A 13,201-nucleotide genomic window follows, 5' to 3' on the forward strand; every position below is an offset into this window, starting at 1 on the left:
TATCTCATCCACCATTGAATAGGTGTACAAAAACTCTCAGCAAAACTAGCGAGGAAAAGAAATGCAGGCAAGAAATAATAATATGTGACAGATGGCGTACAATATGCATTGAAACAATAAGTAGAATAATTATTACTGTGCATGGTCCCGCTGCTGTGTACGAAAGCCAAAGCCGCAGAAAAAAGACAAGAAGAGCAATCCCAGGCAAACTGCTAGCTGGGTTACTTAGCTGCAAGATCAGCATCCGTGAATGTGCCAAATATTGAGCGGCGGTGATCACTGCTGGTGACATCGACGAAGGCATTGCCCAACTACACCACAGACAGTGCATCTGTCCTGTCCTTGTGCGTCTGGAGGAGCATGACTGAATTTAACCGACTCTGGCCCATTGTGGAGCGGAGATAGGTCTTGATTCTCCGCATTGCTGAGAAGGATCTCTCGCTGATGGCGTTGGTAGCTGGGCTTACCAGAATCAAGCGCACCAGCTTCACAACTGCAGACAGAAGCTGCCTCTGAGAGGTGGAGTAGCCCCGCAAGAACTTCAGCACAGACCTAAACGTGACATTGTCATCAGAGGTCAGCTGCGTCTGAAGGAGGGAAAACTGGGTAAGAAGGAGGTTGGAGTCGATATCCTCGCCGTACAACTCTGTCACTGCCTTGAACTCGTCTGTAGCGTCAACCCCTTTGGCACTCTTCAAGAGAAGGTTCTCCATCTGCGTGTATATGGCGAAGCCCTTCTGATTAAACCGGGTCTGGATGGAGGACTTGGCACTGTCAAGCACTTCAAAATACAGCTGCCAAAAGTGGCCTTCCGGGGAGCTGGGGTGGTATGCTGGCTCATCTCCACCTTCATACCTCTGTGGACGTTTGCGTTTGCGAGGGAACTGCGGTTCAGAGACATCAAACTGGTGACTTTTTGCCACAGTAGCCTCCCAGAACATCGAGAATGAATTCTCTGTGCGCATCTTTGTGATTGTGTTCACCGTCCAACGTGCTATTTTCTGGGCTTCGGCAGCAGACATTGTTGAACTCTGGAGGGAAACAGAGAGGTTGTCACCATGTGCCAGGACAAGACGGGCCAAACTGATTCCAAAGAAGAAGTTGAAAGTCTCCATTTGAGCCTTCACTCCGATTACGCGAGCACGCACGTCGGGGTCCACACTCCCAGCCAGAACTTCATCCCACAGTTCTTGCAAGACCAGATAGTTATCCAGGATGCTTTGCAGACTCTTGCCTCGCACTGTCCAGCGGGTCGGGCACAGCACACGGAATCCTGGTGTGGAGGGCGAGATCTCACCCTTCAGGACGTCAAATCGGGCATTCCGTTTTTGCGAGTACTTAATTAACTTGCTGATCTCGCTGGTGACATCGAGGGAATCTCTGGTCAGCACAGTCGTCTTGATGGTGTCGCACATTGCCAGGTTCAGAGAGTGCCCGTAGCAGTGCACAAAAAGAGCCCTTGGCTCTTCATCTCCCAACTGCTTCGCGACACCAGATCTGTGGCCAGCCATATTTGAGGCACCGTCGTAGCATTGGCCTCGGCAACGGTTGAGTTGGAGGTTGAGTCGCAGCATGCAGTCCCGGATAGCCGCAACGATCGTATCTGCAGATATGTTGTCAATCTGGCACAAACCAATGAAATATTCATGAACTTCCAACTCCTGGTCAACCCACCGGAAGCACAACACCACCTGTTCCTTGTTAGATACGTCTGCGCACTCATCGGCCATTACGCTGAACACCTCAGCAGTATGGATGGACTTGGCCACATTCCGGAGTATGCTATGCGACATTAGCTGAAGGATTTCGTTCTGGATTTCGGGGGAGCAGTACTTATCCACTCGTCGCTCCAGCCAAGCACGCACCCCGGGAGTATGTAGCTTCTGTAGTTGCAGCAGTTGCATAAAGTTCGACTCTGCATCGTCGTGGCCACGCAAGGGAAGACCTTGGCGACCCAAAAACTTCATGTTCTCTAGGATTCTCACGAACATTCGCCGATTCAGGGCTTTCTCCTTGGCATGGGCTCGACTTAGCGCCTCACCAACGTCCGGGACAGTCTGCGGTAGAACAAGCATCACCTGGACAGCGTCGATATGACACAGTGACTTTTCGTGCCGGCGGAACCCCTCCGTGGCATCTTTCCAATTCTTGAAGGCCTTAGAAATGAAGGCCGAGTCCTTCGATGGCGCTTTCAGCTTCCCTTGCTGATCAGCAAAGGAACACAAATGGCAGGTCACAGAATCCGTCGACTCGTCGTAGTGCAACCAGTTGAATTTATCGAACCAAGCTGGTTGAAACGGACGCTCAACGATCGATGTTCGCCCGAAACTTCGCTTTGGAAAAGCAAAGTTCCGAGGCTGATCAGCCTCCATGGTGTCCACACAAGCAGCAATCAGAGAGGGAAAAGACACAGAACTACAAGAATTCTTTGGAAAAAGTGGAACACAAAAAGCAGCGGATCAGCGAAGGCGTGCAAGCGAAAAGCGTCCGTGGATGTGCATCACACAGTGTACATGGTCGTAGGCCATACCGGTAGCCCTATATGCACGTACACTGGCATGTGTTACGCGTAGGGCTGCCTGGTACAAGCCAGGAAGTCGTACGACCCCCTACGACTCCCTGGTGTAGGCCATGCAGCCTTGCAGGGCCTTCAAAAAAACGTGGTCGGGCCAAAAAATGGTCATGTCATTAAAGGGGAAGTCCGGTGAAAAATTTAAATTTCACAGTCCGTAGAGTTCGGGGCGTTGAGTCGAATGGTCTTTGTCCGAGGAGGCTGCGGCCAATGGTTCGTCAGATACGCACAATCGAACATGTGCGAATTTGAGCGCGCCTCACCCAGATCCAGGTGATGAAGTCACAGCGTGCAGCCAGGTAGCCACACCATCTAGTTGTGTACAAAACGGCCATATTCGGAGCGCGTTCGATTGGGGAACCGTTTGTCGCAGCTTCTTCGGACCAAAACCATTCGATTCAGTGTTACAAACACTACGTACCCTATGATTTTCAGCTCGGTAAACCTCGAGTTTAATCGTATTATAGCCGTTTCCGAGTTGGACTTTTTCCGTCAGCATGCCTCTAGCTCTACGGCTCTAGCAATGCGCTGCGTGCATGCTAGCTGTAGTGCAGTCAACAAACTAGACTCATCACACACGGAACTACTCCCGCACTGCCGTGCTGGGCTAGCTACAACAAGACTCAGAAAACTAGTCAACACACGGACGTGTCATGTACTAGTACTACACTTGTATCAGGCGTATACGCGTATTGTACAGTCATGTAGTCAGAGAACGTGCGTTTCTCCTTGCCGGTGCCGGTGGTTGTGCTTTGAGAAAGAAAATTTTAGTTTTCCGCTCCAGTCCGGCCTCATTATTTTATGCTACAACGATGAGTGCACAACCGTGACAAGTGACAAAACAGCGAACAGCTCCCGGACCTAGAACTTTCAGATTCCATAGCGTTGCGAGCGAAGAGTCGTGCCCGGGCCATGGTTCAAAGAGCCTGCAATGTTCTCCAATTGAGTAGTCCGAAATATGCCAAGTAACGTTAGCTCGCACCAAAACATCACCATGTGGCAGGCTACTGGAGTCTAAGCGAATCGGTATGGAACAACATTTGGAGCACTCGCATCACTCTTCTCCATTTTGGCGACCCTGTTCTTCAGCGATCTGATAATTATATCAGCCTCGTCTGCAATAGCTACTGCTTCTTCATCAGTCGGAAAATCAGTAGCGCTCACTCTTGACCGGCCCGCGCGGCCATTTCTTCAGCTGAATACCGAGGTTCTCAGCCCTAGACCAAACCCATGAAGGTCAGCCATGGCTGCATCCTCACTCTCACAAGGAGTTAGGTCTTGGGGTAGGCTCTCAGCGCGTGCACTGCGCATGCAGTTCGCGCATGCAGCCAAACGCGCATCAGAAGTGGCATGCAGAATTTTTGCCAAACACTGGCTATTTTTTGCAGATAATTGAGACCTTGAACGAAGGAGAAATGGCTGAAATTTCCTTGCAAGGAGATGGTGGTTACAGGCTACCTGCTTACCAGAATGGGATCTTGTTTGGTATGTTGGCCGCCCATGTGTTCTGGAATCGATTTGTAGCTTTCGTTGGAAGGCGCGAAGCCGTTTTCGTTCCAAACGACAGGGTTCTTTCTGAGCGGAAAATGGCGACCATGCCGATTGTTGCCACGATCTTCGAGTTGAAAATCTCTGGATTTAACCGGGGAAAAGCTCTGGATTCAACGGTAAACCCGGCAGAAATACTTGATGTTGGATGTTGAGAGTTTTCAGGAAATTTGACCGAAGCGTTCATGCTCCACGTGACGGTGTTCGTTCTTGTGAATTTCTGCATTTCTGACATATCGCCGGCGCCGTGCATATGGGCCGTTGTTCCAGAGACATCGATTGTCAGGTGTAGACAGGGTTTTGTTCGAGTAGTCGTGTGGAGACGTGGTTTGGTTCTCACAGGCAACAGGAGCGGCTCCTCGGGATGGCGAAAGCCAAATCTACCCAAAGCCGACTTCACGATCGCCGATCTTCTGGCGGCGCATTTTCACTTATGCTCTGCAACAAGCGGCACAAGCTGTGGAAATCGTCAGATGATATTAGCCTATCAGTGTGCCCAGAACTTCTAGTGACTCTACTGAAGCATAAGCTTGAGTTATCTTTCTTTCTAGCCCTCTCTTTCTCTCTCTCTCCCTCTCTTTCTCTCTAAAAATGTTCCAAACTTCAAAATCTAGGTCGAGCTGCATCGGGGAGTCGTCAAATACCGACTCACTGAGCTGGTTTTTGGCGATCGCCATTTTCTTTCAGTCTGCCATCGCCGCGTTGAAAAATCGATTACATCATTGAATGCGCAAAGCCATGCGCAGTGTCCGCGCTGACATCCCTACTTGGGGTCGCTTGCACCACCTTATATCAGTCGCCAAATCATTTGAAATAGCACTGACACTATTGCTTTCACACACTCCTTTTGACCTAGCTGCACGCTATGACGTTGCGGAGGGTGTGGCGAGGCCGCATGACGTCATGGCGCAGCCCCCGAAACTCAGTTTTTCAAACGGAAATATCTCGAGAACGCTTTGTCGGAGACACGTGGGACCAACACCATTCGACTCAGCGCCCGAAACTCTACCGACCCTGAAATTTAAATTTTTCACCGGACTTCCCCTTTAAGCAAGCAGTGTAGGGAAATTATTGCCACTGCCTACTGACCAGTACCTTGGCCGAGTGGCTATGGGCTCGCCTGCGAATCACAAGGTTCTGGGTTCAAGACCAGTGCTGACACCAGTGAGCGTGTACTTTGTTAACAAATGCTGTGATGCAAGCGTGAAGCACTTTACATGCAGTTAACTGCTCTGACACCCACTGTTAACTGCGTACTCACTACACTGTATTCGTAGTGAGGGTAACATAGATGCAGCTAACGAGGTTTGCACCTTGTCAGGCATTGCTTGTGATACTTACTAAGTCACCCTCACTGTCACGTGCTGCATCTGCCACCCGGGTATCTCAGGCATGGTGGTGGCCTTGTACAAGCAAAACTTCCTAAACTGGTTGTGTTTCTCAACACAATTGCATAGGCGGTTTGGTTGCGTATCTGCGATCTTTACTTTCTTCTGCTTATGTACTTCAAATAGGGAAAGGAATTTAAAGAGGATCTGGGAACTACCCAGCTCAAGAAGACCTTTCTGGTTTCTAGGGATGACGACACCGCCACATGAAAATACCACATGAAAAGACTACATGAAATGACCACATTCAAAGGCGTCAGATGCCGCTTTTTTACGGATGGAGAGGAAAATTCAGATCCACAAATTACAGTAAATGGGTAAAGGCGAAAACCCACTTTCTGCATCAATGTTGCCCTGTTTTCCACACCTCGTGTTCCCAACTCACTGTGGTGTACAGCACAGTTGAAGCAATTCTCTTCAAGTCAGGACTTGATCATGATACATATACCTGTCATTGCACAATCATAGTCTGAGAACTCAGTCACTGGGCCGGCCTGACTCATTATGTTGGAAATGGTGCAGTACATTTCACTGAACTTTACACAGGACTGATTCAACGGTTCTATACTTCATTGTTGAGTAATGCATGCGTAGAACTTACAGTGGTGAAGTGGATAGGAAAATTCCACAGCTTCCATGACCAGAGTGATGCTCAGCATTGCCTGATACATTCAACAGGAAAGAACAGAAAACAGATTTTAAAACTATCCCTGTCTCTGTGCAGAAGTATTCGATTATAGGAATGGGTATCAAATCATCAAGGTTAGCATAACACACATACCTAACCAGTCATGTGTGCATTATCCACACAGAAAATAATTCATTTTTTCGCATAGAATCCCATGCAAACTGAAGTTCTCTTTGAGACCTGAGCAAGCCCATAGATCAAGTTGTGTTGCAAGATAGTGTGAAGTAGACATTTGCACACAAGTAAACTAACACTAGCATACAGGGAGCACACATGGTGTATTGAGCACATTCAACTTTACCAGCATCATCTTGCCGAGCAGCAGTGGACTGACTGGCTTGATCAGAGTGTGACTGGCTGCTCAAAGGAACGCTCTCCGCGGAGTCTGATTGAACAGCGGTGGCAGTAGCTCCGGCGGAGACCGGCTGGACGGCTTGCACCCGACGCTTCCGGAATATGTCCGGGAAATCGGTGGCCAGCTGCAGTGTGGAGAGTAACAAATATACAAACAAGCAACAAACATGGCTCTGATAACATGGCTCTGATATCAACATCAGCTAGTGTCAATATCATCCACACCACTGAGAGTGAAATCAATGAGAGGTACACGGCCGAGAATACATTGTGCATTGGGTAATGGTAGGTGACAGATGTTTTGTTGAGTAAAATGTTAGAACAACTTGCATACATCAACAGAGAGACATAGGCAGAGAGGCGGGGGGGGGAGAAGTATAGAGAGACTGAGAGAGAGAGAGGCAGAGAGAGAGAGAGAGAGAGAGAGAGAGAGAGAGAGAGAGAGAGAGAGAGAGAGAGAGAGAGAGAGAGAGAGAGAAAGAGAGAGGCAGAGAGAGAGAGAGAGAGAGAGAGAGAGAGAGAGAGAGAGAGAGAGAGAGAGAGAGAGAGAGAGAGAGAGAGAGAGAGAGAGAGAGAGAGAAAGAGAGAGAGAGAGAGAGAGAGAGAGAGAGCGAGAGAGAAAGGGAGGGAGAGAGAGAGACTGAGAGAGATAGGGGCGTACGCAACAGGCGATCACACTCACCAGTTCTTCATGCTGCCGTAGCACCTTGCAGATCTTTGCAAAGCGCTGGGCGTTCGGTGATTTCACTAGCAGCTGGTGAAGCTTGGTCGAGGTGTGATGGTAGTCGGTAACTGCCCAGCTGTGGACCAATGCTGCTGCAGTGCGTAGATGTGAAGATGTAAGGCCCAGGCAGGTGGCTAGTGCAGGCAGGTCGGACTCACCAAGGCTTTCTCGGACGGACTCGAAGGACTGTGCAGAGAGCAGTGAGGCATGGTTGACCGGCCATTCGAGAAGAAGCGGGGCACGATCAACGTAACTGTGGCTAGTGGAGAGATGACCCTTTGTTGCTACGGATGATCGGACGTCCTCTGCGTCGTAACCAGGGAAATCAAACTTGTCGCTTGGCTCGTGGAGGTGCTGACGAATAGAAGCAGAGCTGATGATCCTTGTGGAGTAGCTAGTGCCCGGGCTATACTGTGCTGCGAGGTCACCAAACACCTTCCGCAACAGAGCCAGCAGACAATAGCCATCTAGCGTATCTTCAACGGGCGCATGGACAACAGCGACAGCTTGGCGCAGGCTGTCCGTGACGGAGATGCAACCACGGGCTGTAGAATGGACTGGAGCCACTACCACCAGATTCTTCCAGAGCTCAGCAGGAATGCCGTGAAGCTCGTGGAAATAGGCGTACAGCTCTGTCTGTAGCCGGATAACAAGAGCAGTGGAGAAGCAGTGCTGAGTCGTGAAAGAGACTCCTGCGCACGCCGACCGAGGTGATGAATCTTTCTTGGCCAGTGAGCCGAGGCAGTTGTCAGCGGTCGGAAGACGGCTGGGTGCCAGGATCCTTTCTTTCTCCCGCAGCAACACACCTAGTTGTATTACCATCTTCAGCAGCAGAGGGCCTTTGCCTTCTGCTCCCTCGCAGCTTTCAAGCTTGTCAAGGACTTCCTGGACCTTTGCAACACCATCTTTGAAGTGGAGCATAACTTCATCGTCAAGCCCAGGTGGTGCAAATATCAGACCAATGACCGTAGAGAGCAACCAGTTGGGTCGGTTAACAATGATGTCGTCCAGCTCAGGTGATGAGAAAGAAACAATCTAGAAACAAAAACACGATATGCAAACCCATACACACAGCAACACACATAATTGTAAGCCGACGCACGATATATGCCAAAACATGGATACACACACATTCCACACGCATGCGCAGACAGGATATTAAAAAGGCCAAATACCTCCAAAATAATACAAAACAAAGCAAGTCACCCAGGCAATCCTCGACGCGTCATGACAGCACACTTCGCCTGGCCCCACATTGTTTGGCAATGAGAAACTGTTAAATGAACCCTCCTAAGTTTTAAAGAAATGGCAGTAAGGGAAACGGGTACAGATGCCCTGGCTTGAGTTGCGCGGAAATCAGTGCCGTATCCTCCCATGGACCCAGATACAACCCTCTGGTGCCAGCCTAAGCAGGACTATGCAGCACACCTTCATAGAAACTCACTGTTGAAGATCAATCCATCAAAGTTGTAATGCACAATGCACCCGTTGTCAATGATTTCTTCATCAGCCTAAAGCCAGCAATCTGTTGGTGATGTCCCCTGTCAAGCCCCAGCTAGCCATATTGTGCACAGCAACACACTAAACCTGTTCCACAATTTTCACTTCACCTTGAAGTTTCCAGCAGCCTTACACCTACTAGTATCGGTGTATAGCTGGTCTAGCACTGAATAGTAGATCATAAACTACAGCTAATGGCAGGATGGGCATCGTAATGTTCTAGATATGGGCTTTAAAAGAAGTAGGAACAAATCAAACCGGTTGCATCTTTCCCTCAAACCAACGAATAAGAACAAATCTAGTTTAGGGGTCGTTGCAAACGTTTTTTGTTGTCCCTGAGACGAGCATCATTCGTTGGAGGGGTGGAGGGGGGGGGGGGGTGGCAAAAATCGCAAGTCGACCGATACTACAGTCAATTCCTCGGAAACTGTCTCGCTGGCTTTTGAAAGTTCGATCTGGGCCGAATTAATGATCAAAAACCCACTTTAAATCTCAAGAATCTCATTCTGGGTTTGGGATTTGCTTCTCCACATATTTTGCCATGGCATACCGGTGCAAATTTTATAAACCTGGCTGAATGTCTACTATGTGAGGGAGACACCAAAAAGGTAGGGTGCCAGTTTCCAATAAATCGGGAAAAAAATCACAAGTCGACCGATACTATACATATGTACATGACTACATATACATGCATGCAATTTTCATCATCCAGCATAGCAAGCTGTGTTTGTTTCATAAGGACTGGAGGGTGTGCGAGTAAGAAATGAGCGATGTTCAATTCAGGGACGATAAAACACTTTTGCGACGACCCCTTAGAAACGTACATGACGTAGATGACATACATCATAACATGAAATACATCTACTGCAAGTAAATTGAAATTACTCAATCTGCAGAGTATGTACATACCAGACCATACGCATTGAGGATCTTGCGATATCGACGGATTTGTGCGGTGTTGATGCTGTCTGCATTGTCATCATACTTTACGTGTATAGCATCACATAGCTGTTGAGAGAACTGCTCACTTGTTGAGAATGGCTCACGGATGTTGTCATGCAGTTGTGCCAGCACTTCCTCTGCCTGCCCGAGCACTTTGGGTTGCTTGCAAGATTTCTGAACATGAACATCAACACAGTGGGTTAATTAATTTTAACCCTAGAACAGCCAATGGTGTCATTTGACACCGAGCGAGTCAAATTTATGGAATTACCGAAATATGGCTAATCAGAATAAGGTCAAATCTTGTGACTATTCCTAATTTTGCTTCCTCTTTAGTCTGCCATAAACCTTTGTTTTGTAATTGGTGAGGTACCATAATGGCGAGTACGTGTACATATACCTAGAACGGCCAACCAGTGTCATTTGACACCTGCACTATAAAAAGCCATTATTGCAGCTAGATGGAAACAATATGAACACATTTCGAAGGTGTCGGCCATATCGAGTTGCTTGTATGCCAACCAGACAAAAGAAAGGTACATGTGCAGGAAAATTGCTGAATACGGGACAAAATATATGATCAACATCCAACCGTGGGGCAAGAATCGCGAATTTGTGGCGGGTAACCATTAGTGCACAGATTACACAAACACTCCTCAGCTAATGTCCTTGATACTGCTCATTCCCTTTCATTTTCCTGTAAATTGCCCCAGAGGAGCCATCGCGGTCTGACGGCCAAGGAAATACTAGAACGGATGTAGCCTATTACCATGCATGAATCTGATGATCATGAAAGAGAAATTTCCTACTTTCTTCATTTTATGGCTGTTCAAGTGTAGTGACCATTGGCAATGGTGAATCTGGTCTGTCATTGAGGGTGAATCGTACGGTCACAACACCTGAGTACCTGTGGATTCAGAATGTTTTGAGGTTTACGAGCCTCCAGAGAGCGGACGAAGATTGTGGGATAGTCCAGACAAGGAATTGTCAGAAACAGTTGCAGGAGTGGTGGAGACCCCGAAATGGATAGTGTTGAGGAAGAGGAATTGCAACTCTGCAACCTGGAGATGGTACACCGCATCATCGCAAGGATGGTGCTGTGTAGATAATCCTTCTAACAACTTGACGAGCTAATAAGGCTCTTGAACCAAACCTCTTCCTCCCCCTCTTCAGGCTAAACGGTAGGCAGCCGCTGGGATGCCTTCTCTCTCTTTAGAGGCCCCGGCTGCTGCAGAAGGTGATTGCTAAGTAAGAACTAATAACTTCATCATCAGTGCATTACTGGTCAAGAAACTGTTGGAGAAGAAAGAGTTGCAGTATGAACCACTTTGGTAAATTGAAGTGAACTACCATCTAACCTCATTGCCAATAATAGCGGATTGAATTTTGTTTTTCAAGATTACATTGTAGGATGCAAAGACGGTAGACGTAGAAGGTAGAAGTAGCAAGAATTATCAATGGTCCGCCTAGTGTAGACCACCTAGAGCCATATGTTTTACATGGTGAGAGTAGGAAGCCCCACATCGTCCAATTCTAGCAAAAGACGAGATATGTCCTTGACCGTTTCGATCGAATGTAGTGGATCTACTCAAGAAAGACTATTCCAGAAGATGTCCCCCTGCAAGGCGGTTACATAAATGAATGGATGTGACAGGCATCAACGCCTTCACAACATCCCAGAACTTTGCTAGTTCATGCACATCCAGAAAACGCTCATTCCTGCACTGGTCAATAAGCTTGTAGATAGTCATGGCATCTGGTTTCCAAGTGCCAGCCAAGGAGAAGAGAAGGGTATACCTCTTTGAAAGAGTCTAAAATGCAGTCGTTACTAGCCTAATATTGAAACCATGTCTGCCAGCATATTTGTCAGTTTGGTGAAAAAATGATGATCATAGTCAGTCCATGTTTGTACTTGTTACTGTGTGTTATTCATCGTGACGGTCGAGTAATCCGATTATGCCAAAGCACATATTCCCGAAAAGCAGTTCCTCATGTGCCCAGTGACGTTGACACATTGCTTGTTATTGTAGCTCTGTGATTATAAGACATTCCTATGCAAGTAATTGAAGTTTTGCCAGTCATTGAGTTCATCCTTCGCAATTGCCGTTACGCGTACATTGTTTTTTAGTTGCGTATAGCCAACAATAGTGTCTGTGTGAATCCTAAAGTGTTGTGTACATCATAAATGCCGCTAGTGATAGCCAGCACTGAAAACAGTTCTTAGACATGGAAATGTATGCAGGTGTCAAATGACACCGTTTGATCGTTCTAGGAGTACTGAAAGTGGTGGCCGTCCTAGGGTTAATTAAGTACTCTCGATGCACAAACCTGATTAACCCTGCTACCGTTAATGACTTTTAAATACGTCACTGAGAACGAACCAAATACACTAATGATGTACTTCCTCCGTAAGGAAAACTTCACTGCATATTTACAGTTCAGTCTGAAGCATTCTATGGCTACAAACATACTTTGAAAAGTGGAAAACATAGCAGCATATGAGAGATTCGTTATTTCCAGATGTCACACAGCTCGTTTCAAAGCAGTCTAGCTTCACTCTTCCTCTGAATCTGATGACGACTCACTCCATGGTACCATCGAGTCTGCATCCTCGCTGACTTTCGTTTTTGTTCCGCAGCCTTTACAAGTTGCCAAGACACTAATTAATCATAGAGATCGCCAAGTTCTTTTCCAGAACTGTGAGCTTGACGACCTCCACAGTGGCGCTGGTAGTTGTTGTCTCCGCCACTCTCCAGAATGCCGTGATGGAAAGAGGCGTACAGACACAGGCAAACACTCCTCATCTTGGCAACGGGGTATTCATGCCAACATGTTTCCACAGCTTGCAGAAGCTTTTTTCTGGTTTCCTTAGTCACAAGTGACCAGTCTGCCTCCAGGCTGTGGAAGAATACCAAGTCGTCGAAGTTGAGATTGGGACTTTGAGTCGGCTGAATGGCAACCCGCATGTCAAACCCTTTTCTTTCCCTGTGCTGCTAACACACGTGCATTGATTTTGGCTGTGTGCGGACGTGCAACATCGTGCTGGTGCGGCATGCAGTGGCTGGCCGGCTTCTTCGAGCAACGCATCTTTTAAACAGTTTCTCATTTTCGCACTTCGGTGTCATCTGGGCCTGGCTGGGGTTGTGTTCTGGTGCCGATTTTCGAAAGAATTCCACCCTTTTCAGTGGCGTGTCCAGGATTTGGCCGAGGGGGGGGGGGGGCGGGGGGGTTGTGGCCGGGATGGGGTGGGGGTAGACATCATGCTACGGTCCCCGGTCAGCCATTTTGAAAACCGATGTCAAGAAGCGGTACATCTCACACACCACTTAGAGCAGTATTTCTGTACACGCAGTTACATTGTACATTGTAAACTTGAAATTACAATTCTTTTCAAATACATCCATTTTCAACCTCATATCTTATCCCTTTTTGATATCAATATTTCTCGTAGTGAACGCAGACCGAACAAGGTTGTTTTCAACTCT

General features: G+C 47.7%; 1 protein-coding gene across 1 annotated transcript in view; it reads right to left on the reverse strand.

Moving 5' to 3' along the window:
- Positions 1–13,201, reverse strand: part of LOC135827727 (uncharacterized) — a 118,526-nt gene that overhangs the window by 10,810 nt on the left and 94,515 nt on the right. Inside the window, exons 12-13 of the mRNA XM_065340176.1 lie at positions 6,498–6,581; positions 6,110–6,170 (exon numbers count right to left, since the gene is read on the reverse strand). Coding sequence (XP_065196248.1) covers positions 6,110–6,170; positions 6,498–6,581 — 145 coding nt within the window. The remainder of the gene's footprint in view (positions 1–6,109; positions 6,171–6,497; positions 6,582–13,201) is intronic.

Source organism: Sycon ciliatum, chromosome 11 (assembly GCF_964019385.1).
Source record: "Sycon ciliatum chromosome 11, ocSycCili1.1, whole genome shotgun sequence".
Classification (NCBI taxonomy): domain Eukaryota; kingdom Metazoa; phylum Porifera; class Calcarea; order Leucosolenida; family Sycettidae; genus Sycon; species Sycon ciliatum.